Source organism: Panicum virgatum, chromosome 3N (assembly GCF_016808335.1).
Source record: "Panicum virgatum strain AP13 chromosome 3N, P.virgatum_v5, whole genome shotgun sequence".
In the NCBI taxonomy this organism is placed as follows: Eukaryota; Viridiplantae; Streptophyta; class Magnoliopsida; order Poales; family Poaceae; genus Panicum; species Panicum virgatum.
In genome coordinates, this window is record NC_053147.1 from 22,770,859 (window position 1) to 22,788,996 (window position 18,138).

General features: G+C 51.1%; 1 protein-coding gene across 1 annotated transcript; it reads right to left on the reverse strand.

Annotated features, from left to right (window-relative positions):
• Positions 1–3,957: 3,957 nt before the first annotated feature.
• Positions 3,958–4,713, reverse strand: LOC120665152 (non-specific lipid-transfer protein 1-like). The gene is made up of 2 exons (XM_039944612.1): positions 4,231–4,713; positions 3,958–4,118 (listed from the first exon to the last, which is right to left on the reverse strand). The coding sequence occupies exons 1-2, from the start codon at positions 4,602–4,604 to the stop codon at positions 4,109–4,111; spliced, it is 384 nt and encodes a 127-aa protein (XP_039800546.1). The 5' UTR covers positions 4,605–4,713; the 3' UTR covers positions 3,958–4,108.
• Between the last annotated feature and the right edge of the window lie 13,425 nt (positions 4,714–18,138).

An 18,138-nucleotide genomic window follows, 5' to 3' on the forward strand; every position in this document is an offset into this window, starting at 1 on the left:
CACCTCCGGCCAGTCCCTGCCTGACCGCCTCCCCTAATCCCCCTCCGCCGGTCCTCTCTGCGCTCGCCTCGGTACTCGCGCAGCTCGCCATGCTCGCTGCACCGCAGCGCCGGTCGTCCCCGACTCCCTCTCAGCTGTCAACTCGAGCCAGCCACCTCTTGCGTTTGCTCACCTCGCCACGCCATCGGCCGGTGCTTGGTCCGCCTGCTAGCTGCCGGCTTACTGCAGGCCCGCAGTGCTGCCAGCTTGCTAATTTCTACCCTATTAATAACTTATTTGCCTCGAATATGATCAAACTTGAATTAACTTGGCAATTATATTGATGGCATTAGATATGAGGACAGCTTCAAAAATCTTACTAATCTTGTTGATCTCTAAACTGGGAGGCATAAGGTTTATGATATGGTTTATAATCTTCTCAAATTGGTCTTGCTTCTACCGGTGGCAACAACTAGTGTTGAAAAGATCTTCTCTGCATTGACTTTTGTGAAAGCTAAGCTAAGAAATAAGATAGGAGATAGTCTTTTGGACGAATGTCTAAACACATTTATCGAGCGAGATATCTTTTTTCAAGTGGACAAAGATAGTATAGTTAATACTTTTTTTAACTTTAGGAAGCTTAGGCGTGATAAGAATGATAAGAAGAAATAAGATAATTTTTTTGAACTATTGTAGATGTGTAAGCTTATTTTATGCATTTTTAAGATTTAATGTGCTTCTACTATTTATTTCGTAATCTATGCAAGTATTGAACTTAATTGCTTATATATCGAATTGCTATTGGATTTTTTTATTGTGTACCGATTTTTTTAGATCGTAACGAATACCGAATTGTATGTGAAATTTTAACATGGCATACTCTAAATTCCAATCCTATGTCCGCCACTGCCAGGTTGGAAGCCTCTCGTCCTCCTCGTGTCGTGGGAGAGTATACGGCTCCGGTTCCGGCGCTTGCCATCAGCGTCGGCCATCAGAGAGGTTAGCAAAAGCTGAGGACCAGATTGTGCTTCCATGTATGTACCTATTTCTTCAAGATTCTTTCTGAAAAACCATGAACGTACTATGCTCCAAATTAATATAATCTACCCCTTATCGGGCACTGCTACGGACCGTTGATCTTATGAGAATCGAACTCAGGACCTGTTGGGGCGCGACGCTACCGGACCGGGCTAGCCAACTGGCCGCCCGGCCTTTCGCTTTGGTGGAACGATATCATTAAGCTCTTAAATATATACAAAGGTTTGGCTTCAGTTACATCGAGTGACGGCAAAACAATGTTACTCTAAGGTGATTTTTTGCTTGGTTCATTCCCTAAGTTGCAATTTCCTGAACTCTACTCTTCTGCAAGGGATAAAAATTCCACTATTCTCCATGCCTTACCTGCCCAAGATATGTTCAGCTTTTTCCACTTGCCTCTTTCAACTGAAGCTTATGCACAATTGGCTTCTCTTCAGAGTCAGCTGGCCTATGTTACTCGTGGGAGCAAGGATCTTTGGTGTTATATTTGGGGTACTAGTTCCTTCTCTTCACAGAAAGCATATACACATATGAAAGGGCATAGGCATGCTTCCTTTAAAAGGATTTGAGAAGCTCATGTTAGCTCAAGCACAAAATCTTTTTCTGGTTAATATGAAAAGACAGACTAAATACTAGAGGCATGTTAATAAAGCAAAATATGCACCTAGAAGATTACAACTGTGTTTTCTGTGCCAGCACTAATGATGAAACAATTGAACACTTATTCTTACAATTCCCCTTTGCTCAAGATTGCTGGGGTTCTATTAATCTTTTTGCCGTACCATCCTGGTCACCTTTTGCAGCTTTTGAACACTTGAAGCAACAACTTGCAACCCCGTTCTTCATGGAAGTCATAATCCTTCTTTCTTGGAGTATCTAGACAACAAGAAACAACTTCATTTTCAATGTAACCAACCATCAAGACAGCTCATGAACGCAAATTTTACCCATGAATTTGCCATGGTTCCATAGAGCAAAACAGAAATACTTCCCTGGCATTAAAACATATCTAGAGAGTGCTTCTTAGTTCTAGTCTTAGTGTTTTTTCTTCTTCTTTTTGGCTCTTTGTGACTTGGACTCCTTTTTGCTTGCTTTTAATTTATAACCAGAAGGGGTGCTCTCCCCTCCTGTTTAATCAAAAAAAATTACGTCAGCAGTAACAACTAGGGATGAAGCGCTTTTATTGGTTTTTTCTTGATTAATGGAGATTTAAACTTTAAAGCCAATTCATTTGAAAATGAAATGAGGTATATTTATTGGTGAAACCTCATAAGAAGATTGCAAGTAGAGATCCCAATTTTGATGGCATTCAAATGCAAGCAAATTTGCCTCTTAGTTCCTCACCACTATTCTTTCTCAAGTTCACTAACTATGGTGCATGAATAAAGGAGCTAGAAAGAGTGAAGAAAACAAATATGTGAGCTCAAGGATGAGAAAATAGACTTAACACCTATGCATATTGTGTCAGCGTGAAAGATCATTGTTGTTACCTGACAAAATTGTAAAATAAATTGATCATTGCTTTTACAAGAACACTAGCTAGAAGTTCAAATTGTCAGTGTTGAAATGTACTGATTGCAGACAAAGATGAAACTAATTATTGCTATCTACGATAAAATAAAAATATGATTAAAATATTATAAAAAGTCTAGCTATCCACTTTATTTACATGACCACATTTGTAGCTATATTTAATACAGGTTTAATAAAACAAAGGGAGCCGTAATGTGTGTAAGTTACATTTTTAAAAGAAAACAGCGTATGACATATCAGGTAACCACTGATGATTTCTATCACCATGGCTTTAAAAAACTGTGCATAATATGTACAATTAAAATATATTTGTAAAATTGGTTGGAGCATCACATTGATATTATTTTTTCCTTTTGGTGCAGTGGTTGTGTACACAAAAGATAGACTTCTTATCGAGCTAATTCTAAATAAATTCATACAATTCCATTCACCCAAGAAGATTCCATAGAGATCAATGGATGAGTATAGCTACTTCCTTCATTTGATTTTCTAGCAATTATGTTTGTCATAGGATCTTGAGTCTTTGATGAGGATAAAAAAGAAGTTTTTTGTAATTTTAGTGTTACTTTGTAGATAAAAAATAGGTTTATACAATAAAGATATTTGAAGTTCAAATAAATCCCATACTGAAACATATTTGGAACACAAATTTATTCATATAACTTTAAATAAGCAACCGTACAATTACTGGTCATAATATATGAAGTTTGATTGCCTAAAATTCTAATACGTCTACTAAAAGCAAATAGGTGGTCATCAGGTGGAGTGCTCTTGTATTGTTTATACGCCATGTATTTTTGATAAAAGAAAATGTGTAGGGACTACTGATGCTGATGGAAAATTAAATGAGCCCCCGGAGGCCGGAGCTCATTGATGGCAATGCTGGTGGGCCGTGGTGGTTGTGGGACGTGCAAGAGGCCAAATTGGGGTGAGCCAAACTGAGAACGACGACCCATAAGCAGTTTGGAGGGCAGCTGGTGACAGGGCTGAGCACCATCATCGATCACAGGCTAATTGAGACAGTGATACGTGCACAAAATCCGACGGCATTGCGCTATCATGCATGTTCACGAATGACGACCTTGTCGAAGCGAGTCCTGTTGTGGTTGACAGCGCATCGGTATGCTGTGGCCAAGGGCCATGCTATAAAATGATAAAAGGCAACAGCTTTGATTAACGAGGAATAGATAATATGCTGCCTTCGTTTTAAATTATTAGTTGTCTTGGTTTTTCGACTCGTAGATTTAGAACGAATAGAGTATAAATCAACCCATAAAATATGTAGATTGTGTCCTTTTATTTGTTTCATTTCACCACATATACATATATATATATATATATATATATATATATATATATATATATATATATATATATGCTTCAGGCATATTACGGACATACAGTATGTAGTAGTATACTACTTCAAGCATATATACTACGTACTTCACCGGTCTTAGAATCTCGCGACTTTATTTAGGCTACACTATAGTAGAAGCAGCAGCCTACGGCCGCCCTCCGTCTCGTGATGACTTCGCGGTTGACAGTACGTAGAGCCACCTCAGTTTATCCTGTCCAAAATTATAGGCACGTTGGTGTTAAACCCATACCATCTCTGAATGCAAGTGCAAAAAAAAAAAAACGTAGCGAAAAAACTGAAGCGTGGTAACAGGTTTGGCGTACGAGTTGCAGTTCATGTTGGGGCTGAGCTTGTAGGGCAGCGAGACGCCGCACCTGCCGGGCAGCCCGGCGGCGCGGCTGATGTAGGGCCCGCCGGCGGCGCCCGCCGCCACGTTCTTGAGGCAGGTGCAGATGGCGCGGCGGTCGGGGGTGGTGCGCGCCACGGACAGGAGGCTCTGGATCCCCGAGCAGCACGCCTGGGGCACCGCCCCGCCCGACTGCACGTACCCGAGGCACGGCATCAGCGTGTTGTATACCGTGGAGCACGACAGCGCCGCCCCGGCAGGCCGCGCCGCCAGCGCCAGAGCCAGCGCGGCGGCCACGAGGAGCAGCGCCGGCGCGCGGCGAGACGACGACGCGGCGGCAGCAGCAGCCATGGCTGATGGCTCCCCCCTCTCTCTGGCCTCGCGGGAGCGGAGGATAAGGATGGCAGAAAAGCGGTTGCCGGACGGCGGTGTGCGTGCGTGAGCGTGAGGAAGCGACTGACACCACCGGGGCACCGGCACATCTGTATCTGCTGCTTATAAGCATCGTCAGGAGGCAGAAGACACGTACGGTCAACGAGACAACGACTTGGTCATGGACCAGGCGGTACATCTGTATCTGCAGCTTCTACGAGGTATAGTTTCATAGAGCTACTGTTCGTAGTGTGGGTCCGTGCACTGTGAAATATGAAGACCTGTGGCAGTTTTTTCTGCTTGTGCCGTGGAGACCGGAGAAGTTGGGAGACCCTGAACCTTGGTCGCCAGTGACGACTGACTGACGAGGATTCAGATGGACTCATGGAGTCATCACGGAGAGCTTGCTTGCCCGTGTGGATCGGAGGCTCCCCAGGCCCGAACCAACGTTGCGCATCTAGCTGACTAGTGACCAGTGCGGAGAGCTCCTATTTCCTATACAAGTTGGTTGTCAAGTAATGAAATTGCTAGACATCTTACTCTTATAAAACTTTTTAAAAATTGTGCAAAGAGACTATAGTGCAAACCCAGGATCCCGGAATGACAGTTAGGAATTTCTACCGCTATTCCAGGCCCGTCCTTCCAGATGGAACATCATCCCGAGTCTGCAATACTACAAATTCTCCGAGTGATTTGGGCAGATTGCTGCCGAAGCAATCGTTGTCTGCCCTGCCGAGGAAAACTCGTCCATCGGGTCTGCTCTTAGTCCTAGCCAAGTCCCTGTGGACACGCTGTGCTTGAATTATCGAGACTTAGCCAAGTCCCTGTGGACACGCTGTGTTTGAATCTTTAATGAGGCTTAGCTGGTAGTGAAGCACGGTATCTCCCACCGGAGACTCGGCTTTGTTGGGTCAACTGAAGCGGCAATTTGTGAGCGGGGCGTCTACACTCTACACACAGTAATAAGGATCAGGAAGCAGGAGGATGCTCTTCTTCCTTATATTTTCCTAATCTGTTTTCTTTTTCTACCCTGTGACGGGCCCTGAGACCAGGGGTCCCAGCGGGCCGCTTCCGCAAGCGATAGACCATCCGAAACAAACCTCGACAAAGGCCCTTCGCCCGAACGCATGCCTCAAATCGTACCTGGACCTGCACGACCCATCTAACCAGTCGAAGGGGCAAGCCTCTCTACTCAGGCTGGGAACGGGCCAGGTCGACTCATTGGATAGTTGGCCCGATCCATGAGAGCAAGGCCAATGGACTACATGAGTCAGCCTCAAATCAGAGAAAGCTCTATAGAAGCCGGAGCCTACTAACCCAATGAAAAAGAGAATTAGGTATGGAATCGAGCGAGGTAGCCGCGGCAGCGGCGGTGGCGTCTCGGCGTGTCTCTTTACCCTCCGGCGGCGACGATGACTACGCGCGCCATCCTCCCCTCCAGCGGCTGTCAACTGTCACCTCAATTAAGCTTCTTCCATCTCTGTTCTTTCCTCTCCATTGGCTGGCCTAGGTTTTGTCCTAGGATTTGTTCCCCGTCAGGTGCGGCAAGATCTGTTGCATGCTTCCTTACTCCATCAAGCCAAACAATGTACTAGTATATAGGTTGTTGATTTGGTGGAGTTCTAATTGTTGCAATCCTTTTATGATCTGATTGCTCGTTATATAGCACCAGCGAGACCGTAGTCCGATATACAACCTATTTGTGTAATGTAACTTGAACAAAATTTCTCCTGACAGCAAATGTGCGCATGTCAGTTTTTTGTTTCAGCACCGAACATGTGATGTTTCTATGGTTATGGGGAAGTTTGAATGCAGCATTAAGAGAACGGAAGGGTATCACTATGTGGTGACCTTTTATTAATTCTTTTTGAGACCCCAACTTATGTATTTCTGTGTGCTGCTTTGTTGCACTACTGCCAAAAAGATCAGCTTGCACTTGCTGACAAGATTATATTGTGTTTGTTACCCCTTGCATGAAAAAGATATGCATGTCATCTGAATTTTGATTCTGCTACAAATACATTTCCCTCTATTCCTACGCACAGCCCTCTATGATGTTACTAAATACTGAAGTTTTGCGAGACTTGAGATTCTGATGTATTTGAGAATATACACTGATATGCTGATAAGTTTGTTACTGTCGTGGGATTTCTAGGGTACCCACAGCCGGGTGGCAGAACGCACCCGCCTATTCCCAGAGAGGGAGTGCTCGGGAAGGTACTAGGCGATTGGGCTAATCTAGCTCTGAGACAAACACACAAGAACACACGATTTAGAGTGGTTCGGGCCGCCGGAGCGTAATACCCTACGTCCACTGGAAGAGGTTTTGATCTTGGTTGTGTATGAATCTATCCTCTGCCGGGTCTTGGCTCTTACCCAGCCTGAGTTTTTCTTCTAGCGGGCGCCCCCTTTTATAGACCAAGGGGTGCGGATACATAGGACGTTGGGGCCCCGACAAGTGGGCCCAACGTGACTGTGCAGCATACTGCGCAGAGTACTCAAATGGCTACAGTGGCTACGAATCTTTCCTCCGATATGCTTCCATCCCCTGCTGACCCTCTGAGGCTCTGACGAAGGGAGGTCTTCTCTTGTCCAGTCAGCAAGGTGCCCGTTGGGGGAGCGTAGCTTGCGGCGTGACCTGTTGAGGCTATTATGTAGGCGTCATAATGGGTGAAGCCGAGCCGTCGTGTCCATCTGTCATGGCAGACTGACAGGCGCGGCGTGGGCGGCGCCATCGGCTCCACTACACGTCTTGGTAATACACGATCAATAGTGTCCCCTGGTCAAAGAATCGCCTCGGCTTCTGCTATATTAATGCGGACGTCCACCTACCGCAATGAACGCAGTGGTAGGTGAACCCTTGTAGACCAAGCGGTCTTATATACGTGTCTGTGCCTACAGACACGTGGCAGCTCCGGACCTCCCCGGGGCGGGATGTCAATTCCTTCCCTTAGCGAGGGGTCCGGTTACTATACAAGGGGGTCCGGGACCCCATGGGGGGTCCGGGACTCCGCGGGGGTCCGGACCTCTACGGGGGGTCCGGAGCCCCCGGGTGTTCGGGCTGAGCGCCTGCTTCTTCCGGAACACGTGGTGCTCCCATACCTTCCCCAGCCGGGGGACGTGTCCGGGACCGTTGTCATGTGAACAGGGCTCCAGATCACAGGGGTCCAGCTGTTTGGTTGTAGTTAAGGATAACCACAAGGCTCTTGTCTAGTCACTGCAAAGGGGGTACCCCAGTTCTGGGGTACCGACAGTGGCCCCCGGGCCCACCTCGGGAGAGGTACGAACCCGCGGGTGGGGCCTACTATCGTGATGTGTTCCTACGCAACTTGATTGCGTTGGTGAGCTCATGCAGAGAGTGGGCGCTCCGGACCCCTGGGACCGGTACACCGGTTGCCAGGTCCAGGTACTAGAGTGCTCTCCACAGGGCGACGAAGGTGTAGGCTTAGGGTGCGGAACCAAGCTAAGCAGCTATACAGACTTCGGATCGCTCAGGGAGCAAACATTCTTCCCGGACCCGGCTCTTGGCGACCGCGGCGAGCGGTCTCCGCCGGAGCGGGCCACCGGAGTGGACTTGAGTCGACCGTGGCGAGCGGTCTCCGTTGGAGCGGGCCACCGGAGTGGACTTGAGACGACCGTGGCGAGCGGTCTCCGCCGGAGCGGGCCACCGGAGTGGACTTGAGTCGACCGTGGCGAGCGGTCTCCGCCGGAGTGGGCTTGAGACGACCGTGGTGAGCGGTCTCCGCCGGAGCGGGCCACCGGAGTGGACTTGAGACGACCGTGGCGAGCGGTCTCCGCCGGAGCGGGCCACCGGAGTGGACTTGAGACGACCGTGGCGAGCGGTCTCCGCCGGAGCGGGCCACCGGAGTGGACTTGAGTCGACCGTGGCGAGCGGTCTCCGCCGGAGCGGGCCACCGGAGTGGACTTGAGACGACCGTGGCGAGCGGTCTCCTCCGGAGCGGGCCACCGGAGTGGACTTGAGTCGACCGTGGCGAGCGGTCTCCGCCGGAGCGGGCCACCGGAGTGGACTTGAGACGACCGTGGCGAGCGGTCTCCGCCGGAGCAGGCCACCGGAGTGGACTTGAGTCGACCGTGGCGAGCGGTCTCCGCCGGAGCGGGCCACCGGAGTGGACTTGAGACGACCGTGGCGAGCGGTCTCCGCCGGAGCGGGCCACCGGAGTGGACTTGAGTCGACCGTGGCGAGCGGTCTCCGCCGGAGCGGGCCACCGGAGTGGACTTGAGACGACCGTGGTGAGCGGTCTCCGCCGGAGCGGGCCACCGGAGTGGACTTGAGTCGACCGTGGCGAGCGGTCTCCGCCGGAGCGGGCCACCGGAGTGGACTTGGAGCATTGCTGACAATCCCATGGATTACGCCACCGGACCTCGCAGCAAAGGTGTGGGAAACCAGGACTTACACTAGAACGGAGCCCGGGACCTCTAGGGACAGCAGCCTCGGATACTGAAGAACTCGTAACAGGGCAGTGAAGTACGTAGGCTTAGGGTACATTACCAGGCTAAGCTACGCGGAGCTTCTCTACCCCAGGATACGGCACCACTTCTCCTGAGGAGGTCCCTAGGGGTCCGAACTGCCTTCCAGCTAGAAGGGGTGTCCCCTCCTGACCACAAGCTAGCAGCTCAATTTGGATTGTTAGCAACAAAGAAAAGACTCCGTGCAGGAGAAAGAAACATGCAGGTTGAACGAACAAGTGCTATTAGGTTAAAGTAAAGATAGGATTGAGGAAGCAAATCTCCTTTATTGCTTGACTCGTGGTGTACATCAGAGGTCGGGATTACGAGGGCGGACCTCTACCGCTCTGGACCACTTGCTAGTGTCGCCTGTTTGTGCGATGAAGCCAGAGATCGGGTTTTCAAGGGCGGACCTTTACCGCTCTGGACCACACGTAGGCACCAAATCATTACAAAGGAGAAACACACTCAAACCTATCTAGTGATAACCTACAGCCGTCGCCCCGTAAGGCGTGCATGTTGCTGGCCGTAGTGCATCTGCCATCTTGGGGGCTCTCCTGAGTCGTTGGGGTGATGGTGCTCTGGACGTGCTTGTATAGCATCATCCAGCATCACCTCGGGAGCTCGGGGGACCACTCCTTGCCTAAGAACTGTCATATGCTTAGGTAGCATGAGACAAATTCTTTGGCTTTGAATGGGAGTGGCCCCCCTGCCGTCGCTGTTTGCCGATGGAAGCCAGTCTGATGGCCGCTCATAGTGAGCCGAAGCCAGTTCGACGCCCTTACGCAGCAGATGGACCGGTGCGAAGCGCGGAGAGGTGCGGTCGTTCGCCGGCTTGTCCTTGGTGCTAGCGCCAGGGGCCCCCGCGCCTGGTGGCGGGGCCCTGTCTGCAGCAGCACCAAGCACCTCGGGTGGTGCTGGCGATGACGCGACGACACGGCCAACTTCCTCCGGGATGGCCGTTGGCTCCAGGCTCCATGTTGAGAGAAAGCCTTGAGCCGACGCCATGCCACCGCAGAGGAAGCGTGGCCGTTGCTTGAGAGAAAACCTTGAGCCGACACCTGGATGGCGCGGGGCGACACGCAACAGGCGTCGCCCCCGCGCACCACCGTGCCGGCTCTGAGGCGTCGCAGTGGCGACGCACAGCAGGCGCCGCTGCCGTGCACCGCCGCACCGAGGGCGCTGGTGCCTCAGCGCAGTGACATGCGGCGTAGGTGCCGCCATGCCTCTCTTCGTCTTCTCGCTGCTGTTGCAGAGGATGAGCTCAGCCTCAAAAGCTTGGAGATCTAGCCAACGCCTGCATCTTCCCCACGGACGGCGCCAAATGTCGTGGGATTTCTAGGGTACCCACAGCCGGGTGGCGGAACGCACCCGCCTATTCCCAGAGAGGGAGTGCTCGGGAAGGTACTAGGCGATTGGGCTAATCTAGCTCTGAGACAAGCACACAAGAACACACGATTTAGAGTGGTTCGGGCCGCCGGAGCGTAATACCCTACGTCCACTGGAAGAGGTTTTGATCTTGGTTGTGTATGAATCTATCCTCTGCCGGGTCTTGGCTCTTACCCAGCCTGAGTTTTTCTTCTAGCGGGCGCCCCCTTTTATAGACCAAGGGGTGCGGATACATAGGACGTTGGGGCCCCGACAAGTGGGCCCAACGTGACTGTGCAGCATACTGCGCAGAGTACTCAAATGGCTACAGTGGCTACGAATCTTTCCTCCGATATGCTTCCATCCCCTGCTGACCCTCTGAGGCTCTGACGAAGGGAGGTCTTCTCTTGTCCCGTCAGCAAGGTGCCCGTTGGGGGAGCGTAGCTTGCGGCGTGACCTGTTGAGGCTATTATGTAGGCGTCATAATGGGTGAAGCCGAGCCGTCGTGTCCATCTGTCATGGCAGACTGACAGGCGCGGCGTGGGCGGCGCCATCGGCTCCACTACACGTCTTGGTAATACACGATCAATAGTGTCCCCTGGTCAAAGAATCGCCTCGGCTTCTGCTATATTAATGCGGACGTCCACCTACCGCAATGAACGCAGTGGTAGGTGAACCCTTGTAGACCAAGCGGCCTTATGTACGTGTCTGTGCCTGCAGACACGTGGCAGCTCCGGACCTCCCCGGGGCGGGATGTCAATTCCTTCCCTTAGCGAGGGGTCCGGTTACTATACAAGGGGGTCCGGGACCCCATGGGGGTCCGGGACTCCGCGGGGGTCCGGACCTCTACGGGGGGTCCGGAGCCCCCGGGTGTTCGGGCTGAGCGTCTGCTTCTTCCGGAACACGTGGTGCTCCCAGACCTTCCCCAGCCGGGGGACGTGTCCGGGACCGTTGTCATGTGAACAGGGCTCCAGATCACAGGGGTCCGGCTGTTTGGTTGTAGTTAAGGATAACCACAAGGCTCTTATCTAGTCACTGCAAAGGGGGTACCCCAGTTCTGGGGTACCGACAGTGGCCCCCGGGCCCACCTCGGGAGAGGTACGAACCCGCGGGTGGGGCCTACTATCGTGATGTGTTCCTACGCAACTTGATTGCGTTGGTGAGCTCATGCAGAGAGCGGGCGCTCCGGACCCCTGGGACCGGTACACCGGTTGCCAGGTCCAGGTACTAGAGTGCTCTCCACAGGGCGACGAAGGTGTAGGCTTAGGGTGCGGAACCAAGCTAAGCAGCTATACAGACTTCGCATCGCTCAGGGAGCAAACATTCTTCCCGGACCCGGCTCTTGGCGACCGCGGCGAGCGGTCTCCGCCGGAGCGGGCCACCGGAGTGGACTTGAGTCAACCATGGCGAGCGGTCTCCGCCGGAGCGGGCCACCGGAGTGGACTTGAGACGACCGTGGCGAGCGGTCTCCGCCGGAGCGGGCCACCAGAGTGGACTTGAGTCGACCGTGGCGAGCGGTCTCCGCCGGAGCGGGCCACCGGAGTGGACTTGAGTCGACCGTGGCGAGCGGTCTCCGCCGGAGCGGGCCACCGGAGTGGACTTGAGACGACCGTGGCGAGCGGTCTCCGCCGGAGCGGGCCACCGGAGTGGACTTGAGACGACCGTGGCGAGCGGTCTCCGCCGGAGCGGGCCACCGTTGTGGACTTGAGACGACCGGGGCGAGCGGTCTCCGCCGGAGCGGGCCACCGGAGTGGACTTGAGACGACCGGGGCGAGCGGTCTCCGCCAGAGCGGGCCACCGGAGTGGACTTGAGACGACCGCGGCGAGCGGTCTCCGCCGGAGCGGGCCACCGGAGTGGACTTGAGACGACCGTGGCGAGCGGTCTCCGCCGGAGCGGACTTGAGTCGACCGTGGCGAGCGGTCTCCGCCGGAGCGGGCCACCGGAGTGGACTTGAGACGACCGTGGCGAGCATTATGCGCATTATGCGCATGCATTTCTTACCATCATTTCTCACATTACAATTCAATGTAGAATGGGCCAACCCGTCATACCCATTGGATCTGCGAGGCCACAGGCAAATCATGGTTTGGGTCGGCCCTTGGCCTTAGAAATTGGCCCTGAGGCCATAAGGCCAGGTCCAAACCCAAGTCTGGGCCGGCCCATTCCCATCCTGACTCTCTACTCGCCGATCGAGCATCCTGACCCCTCTCCACGTGGCACGACCTTGACCAAGGGGAAAAAAAGCTTCCACCGTAAGCTGGGTTCTGATGAACCCACGTGGAGAGGATACGACGGGTAGAGATCGAGCTCCCAAGTCAAGATTGACATACAAGTCGGCCACTCCTCCCACACGAGTAATATTCCGCACTATCATCCAATAGTGAGTATTGTTCCACCTGCCCGTCCTCAGGGATGGGCGATGGAAGGAGTCGTCAATTCGTATCCTCTTATCCGGCATCATCATGACCGCACTGTCTTACGTAATGTCGTGATAGGGTAAGTCTCTCAACAAGGTGCCATGTTGTGCTCACCAATGGGAAATCCGCCTCCACTGGCGAAATAGGGAAAGTTGGAGGTCATCCATCCACCCCGATTAGCGAAAAAGGACGAACAGGGACATAAACTTATCAGGGAAGAACTAGTCGGAGGTCGCCCATCCATCTAGACTGGTAAAGGTGACGACCCCGACTGGGTGAATAGGAAGCCCAGACCGACGGAGCTTAACGGAGCCAGTCGAGCCATTTCTTAGGTAACAATAGCTATTCTATAAAAGGGCCCTCCTTGGACTATATAAAAAAAGATCCCCCGTAGATAGAGCAGGAGATAGAGAAATCATCCTAAAATTCACTCAGACTTGCAAGCTTTACTCCCAACCTTTGAGCACCTCGGCTCGAGTGTGACCACCACGCAACTGGACATAGAGCATTAAAGTATGAACCAATATAAATATCAAGTCATTTCGGGCTAGACCATATCCGATCCAACACAATAACACGCAAGCGAGTAAATTAGTAGTCGCCCATTTTCGAAACCGACACCAGGACTTTCTGGTGTATATTTATGATTTATTATGCCCTTACGCCAACCTTCTCGATTTCCATATCTCACTATTTTTTTAAAAAAAAAGGGTTAATCTTACTATTGTTAATTGTTTATGAAGTTGGCTTTTTTTTGTTTTTTAGGGAAGTTGGCTTTTTTTTGTGTGTGATGATCTAGGTGTTCCCTCATACTCTCCTCCATAGGCCTACATATAGCCCACTTAGAAGCAAGTGGGCTGAAATAGCACGCGTCATCTTTGATTTCAATGCTGGGCTGGTTTTAGTTGGGCCTGTAACTGTTTCGGTTGTTGTTAGTTACCAACTTGATCCCCCTTCTGTAACATCTCAGTTTTCATCACTATTAAGGGGGAGTGTTGAAATATACAATACAAACTTCTAGAAGATTCTATAAAAATAAGGATAAATCATGGCATAATTTTGTTCACCATGACAAGGTTCTAGAATGCTCCACAAAAAATCATAAGAAGACATGAAGCTTGGATATTTTTTTGTCATGGTAAAATTTAGAATTTTCTAGAAATAGATATTTGTAGGGAACCTCCTAGAGTGTGACATGTGTCACTCATCCAAGAGGGTATGGGTGCCTATATAAGGAGGGTGCCACCCCTTGCCATGCCATACTACTCCACTCCATCCCACACACATCCAAGGGCATGGTAGAAGTGAGCATAGGTAGAGTGTGCTAGGTGTGTTTCTTTGTTGCTCCAATAAGGTAAGCGTCTTTATAAGTGCTAGTCTCCCGGTTAAGCTCAGCACTTAGTATATAAGTTGTGATCCATCGAAGGTTGGCTTTGTCACCCGGGATCACAAAAGAGTCTGGGCTTCATCGAAGGTTGGCTCTGCCACCCGGAAGCCAGCTTCATCTGTTGGTAGGCTCTGCCTCCCGGAAGCAAAAGACGGCTCTGCCGTCAAAAAGGACCCGGTACACTAAGTAACTAGAAGCTGACCGACTCGGAAGTGAGTTGGTGTAGATCCTCAACTTAGTATGGTCACCTCAATCCCCAGACAATCATGACAGCGCCTACCTCCTTTGCCATAACTTTATCATTCCCTGGAAGCCACAGAGTACCCACACCATTGACCTTGAAATGACCCGTCATGGCAGCACCCACCTCGCTATAAATCGGGGTCGCCACGCACAGTGCTGGCCGAGATTTTTTCCGCCGAACCGCCTCACCCGCTCGCTCTCGCTCGCGCACGCGCGACACGCCGGCCCCACGACGGGACCGCGCACTGCCGTCGGCACCACGCCGTGCCGCCCACCCCCACGTCCCCACCTCGCCCACGCCGCTGCAGCGTCCTCGCCGGCTTTGCCGCCTCGATGCTCGTGCCTTCAGCGCTGCCACTGTTCGCGTTGACGACGAGCTGCCGCAACCCACGCCGTCGGCCGTCCCTGCACGACGCCGCTGCTGCTCTCCTCGCTTATAAAAGGAGCAAGGCCGTGACGAGCCCCGTCACCAGCCCAAGCACACCGAGCCGCTTCGCTCCGCTAGCTGAACCACTCCTCCCGAGCCCAGCTCACTCACGAGACGAAGCTCCAACAGTTGGCCCTCTTCCTCGAGCTGTTCCGCACCAAGGTGAGATGGCTGGCAGCTCCCCCGACCATTAACTCCACAACACTAATAAAGGCCCAAAACACCCACCAGGCCGTGAGCACTTAATCCAAATCATTCTACCAATCAATACTGTAAACTCAATATCTCCTTCATATCAACTCCTTTTCACGTAACTCTTTTTCCTTAACTCTCCTCAAATCATATACTATCTATTCCTCCTATTTTCATCTCCATTTGAGCTTATTTTATTACTTGCTTGTGTTTGTTTGCCGGTTGTGCTGTTTTCGCCCGTAGATCATGGAGTGACCGAGGAGGAGCCTGCCAAGGAGCCAGAAGACCCGTACCACGAGCAGGAAGCCGCCGCCGCCGACGCGTACGCAAGTGAAGGCAAGTTTCATCGACCCCTACGTGAGTGGTTGCATCCTTGTGAGGACGTTTAGCAGTAGCCTGGGTCTAGGATCGATTACATATACCAGTACTTAAGTGATTGAGTGTGCTCATGCATGCATCTGAGTAGTCATGCATATCCAGAGCTGAGAATAGGATACGAAGGGATTGGGCTGAGACCAAGGCAGCTGGGTATGCTGGAGCCGGCGCTACCGTGGTGGTAGACTGGCAGGTGAGTGCTACCGTGGTGGTAGGCTCGAGTTGACATGTTGAGGGATGGTTAATGCCCTGGTGAACCATAAGGACCGAGTTATTTTGACATCTCACCTAGCTTATTTTAGTACGACCAAAGGTTCCGATATGGGCCGGACTTAGCCTAATCCCACTGGTTAGCCTGACGGTCGCGGGGATGGTTTACGGGTATAGACCATTGGGGTCAGGGCCCGAGGGTTTGTGCAGCCGGGCTGGGGCGTGACCACGGCTGGGTGTCGGCTATGTCGGTTGTCCGTTCGGGCAGCCGAGCGTGTGGGTACAGTGTACGACCTCTGCAGAGTGTATAATCCATTCGAATGGTCCGTGTCCACGGTATGGACAGGTTACGGTGTGGTCCTGACAACTAGTGAGCTACCCACTGTGGGTTGTGTCGGGAAGAGTTGCATACCATTAGTTGCATTGCTATTAGATTGTGCTTAATGTGTATCATGCATGTCATTCCCCTCCCGTAGGGTGAGGTGGAGCTTGCTGAGTACTTTTGTACTCACCCCTGTTGATTTTTCTCCAGAGGATCCTGACTTTGTGCCAGAAGACTACGAGTAGATCGTGTCCGCACCCAAGATGATCGAGTGGAGCCGTGATGGATGAAGAGCTAGTCCTGCATGTCGCTATGCTAGTTGTTATCCTATGGTTGTTCTGTGTAGCTTTGTGTTGTCACTTTACTCCTCGTGTACGTGTTAAATAAAGCTCTGTATGACTCTAGACTCCACTTGATGTAACATGTATTATACCGGAGACTTTATTCGATAATTAATACATGGTTTAGTCTTGATCTTCGGGTCGGGGCGCTTCACCTTCATCCAAATCCGTGTGAAGCAGACAACCTTTGTGTTTTTGCTGGTGATGGGGAACGAAATGAAACAGACAGCGTGGAAAGTGCTGCCCAGCCTATTCACCTTGATGCTGAAATTCGCAGATACTTCTCGGTGAGATAACCTTCGGAAAGTGATGCCGTTTCATACACATACTGTCGAATGCCGGTGGAAAAGTAAGCTATGAAAATTGCTTTGATTGCTTATTTTTATAAAAATATTTGTTGAAAACTTATATATATATATATATATATATATATATATATATATATTTTATGAAAGTGCTTTTTAAGACAAATCTATGAAATATGATTTTCACTTTTTCAAACTCAGTAATTTAAAAGTTATTCATGATTTATATTCACAATGTTTGATCCAAATCTTTTACAAAACAATATTCTTTTCATATACGGTGGGAGAACTTCTTTATTTTGCTAAAGGTTTTTAATATAATTTCCTAAAAATCCAACAAATAAAACCTCAACGGTGGACTCACTCTACTTTTTTTTGTTACAACTCTTACCTATAATACTGTAACCTGAATGTATTCTTCGGGACGTTTTCAGTTAGTTGCTTGAACTTAACGAACCTTACCACACGCAAATGGTCCAGCGATGCTGAAAGCAAAAGACAGCAACGCCGAAATAAAATAAAAAAAACGTACCAAAGAGCCACATGAACGTGCGACCTGAACGTACCGAAAGGATCCGCATGAACGTGCCTCTCATCATCACGCGATCTGAGGTGGATAACGCAGAAAGGAGCCCCGCGATTATTCCACAGCTGCGAGCTGCGAGCTGCTCTCGCGCCATCGGCTCGTGTTTCCAGCTGCCCCGGTCGCACGTCAGAAATTTATGCCGGCGCACGGGCGATCGCTCGCGCGGCCGGGACCATGCATGTTCTTCCTCCCACCGCCCCCTGCCCGGCCTGTACATCGCCACATGCCACTTGCCAGACAGCTTGGCAGCTTGCCGTGGAGACTGGAGAGACGAAGACCCCTTGGTGGTGGAGATCAGATCTGATCAGCAGCAGACGCTCATCGATCAGGCATGTAGATAATGCAGTCTCTCGGTGACTTGACTGATTGTATCGGATCCTAAGAACTACAATTTCTGGACGAATCCGATGCCCGTGGCGTTGCGCACTCGGAGCATCACTTCACCTTGAGCTCATATTTTGGGGGCATCATCGTTTTCTGTTTCAACTCCGGGTTCAGGAAATGCTTCGGGAGAGCAAACTTGTTAATAGGAGGATATGTTCGACAAGACCACCCATCTTCTCGTGTCCGCGCAGAGCATATTCCCAATCCCAGCAACAACGATGGACGGCCGGCCGCCACCAGGATCGCAACGCGAATCGTGCATGCAATGCAACCCTGGAAAGCCCGCTGGAAAGCTAACGAGCAGTATTCTCCTAACTGTACAAGCATAACGAACTCATGATTGCGTCTCACCTGTCCGAGCAAAGTTACCCGTAAACAAGCCACACACACACACATACTGGCGTCGCCGCGTCGGCCACAGCGCGAGATTCCTTGGCAACACAGGCAGCGGCGGCGCGCTTCGTTCCTTGAGGGTATTTTGTTCGGCC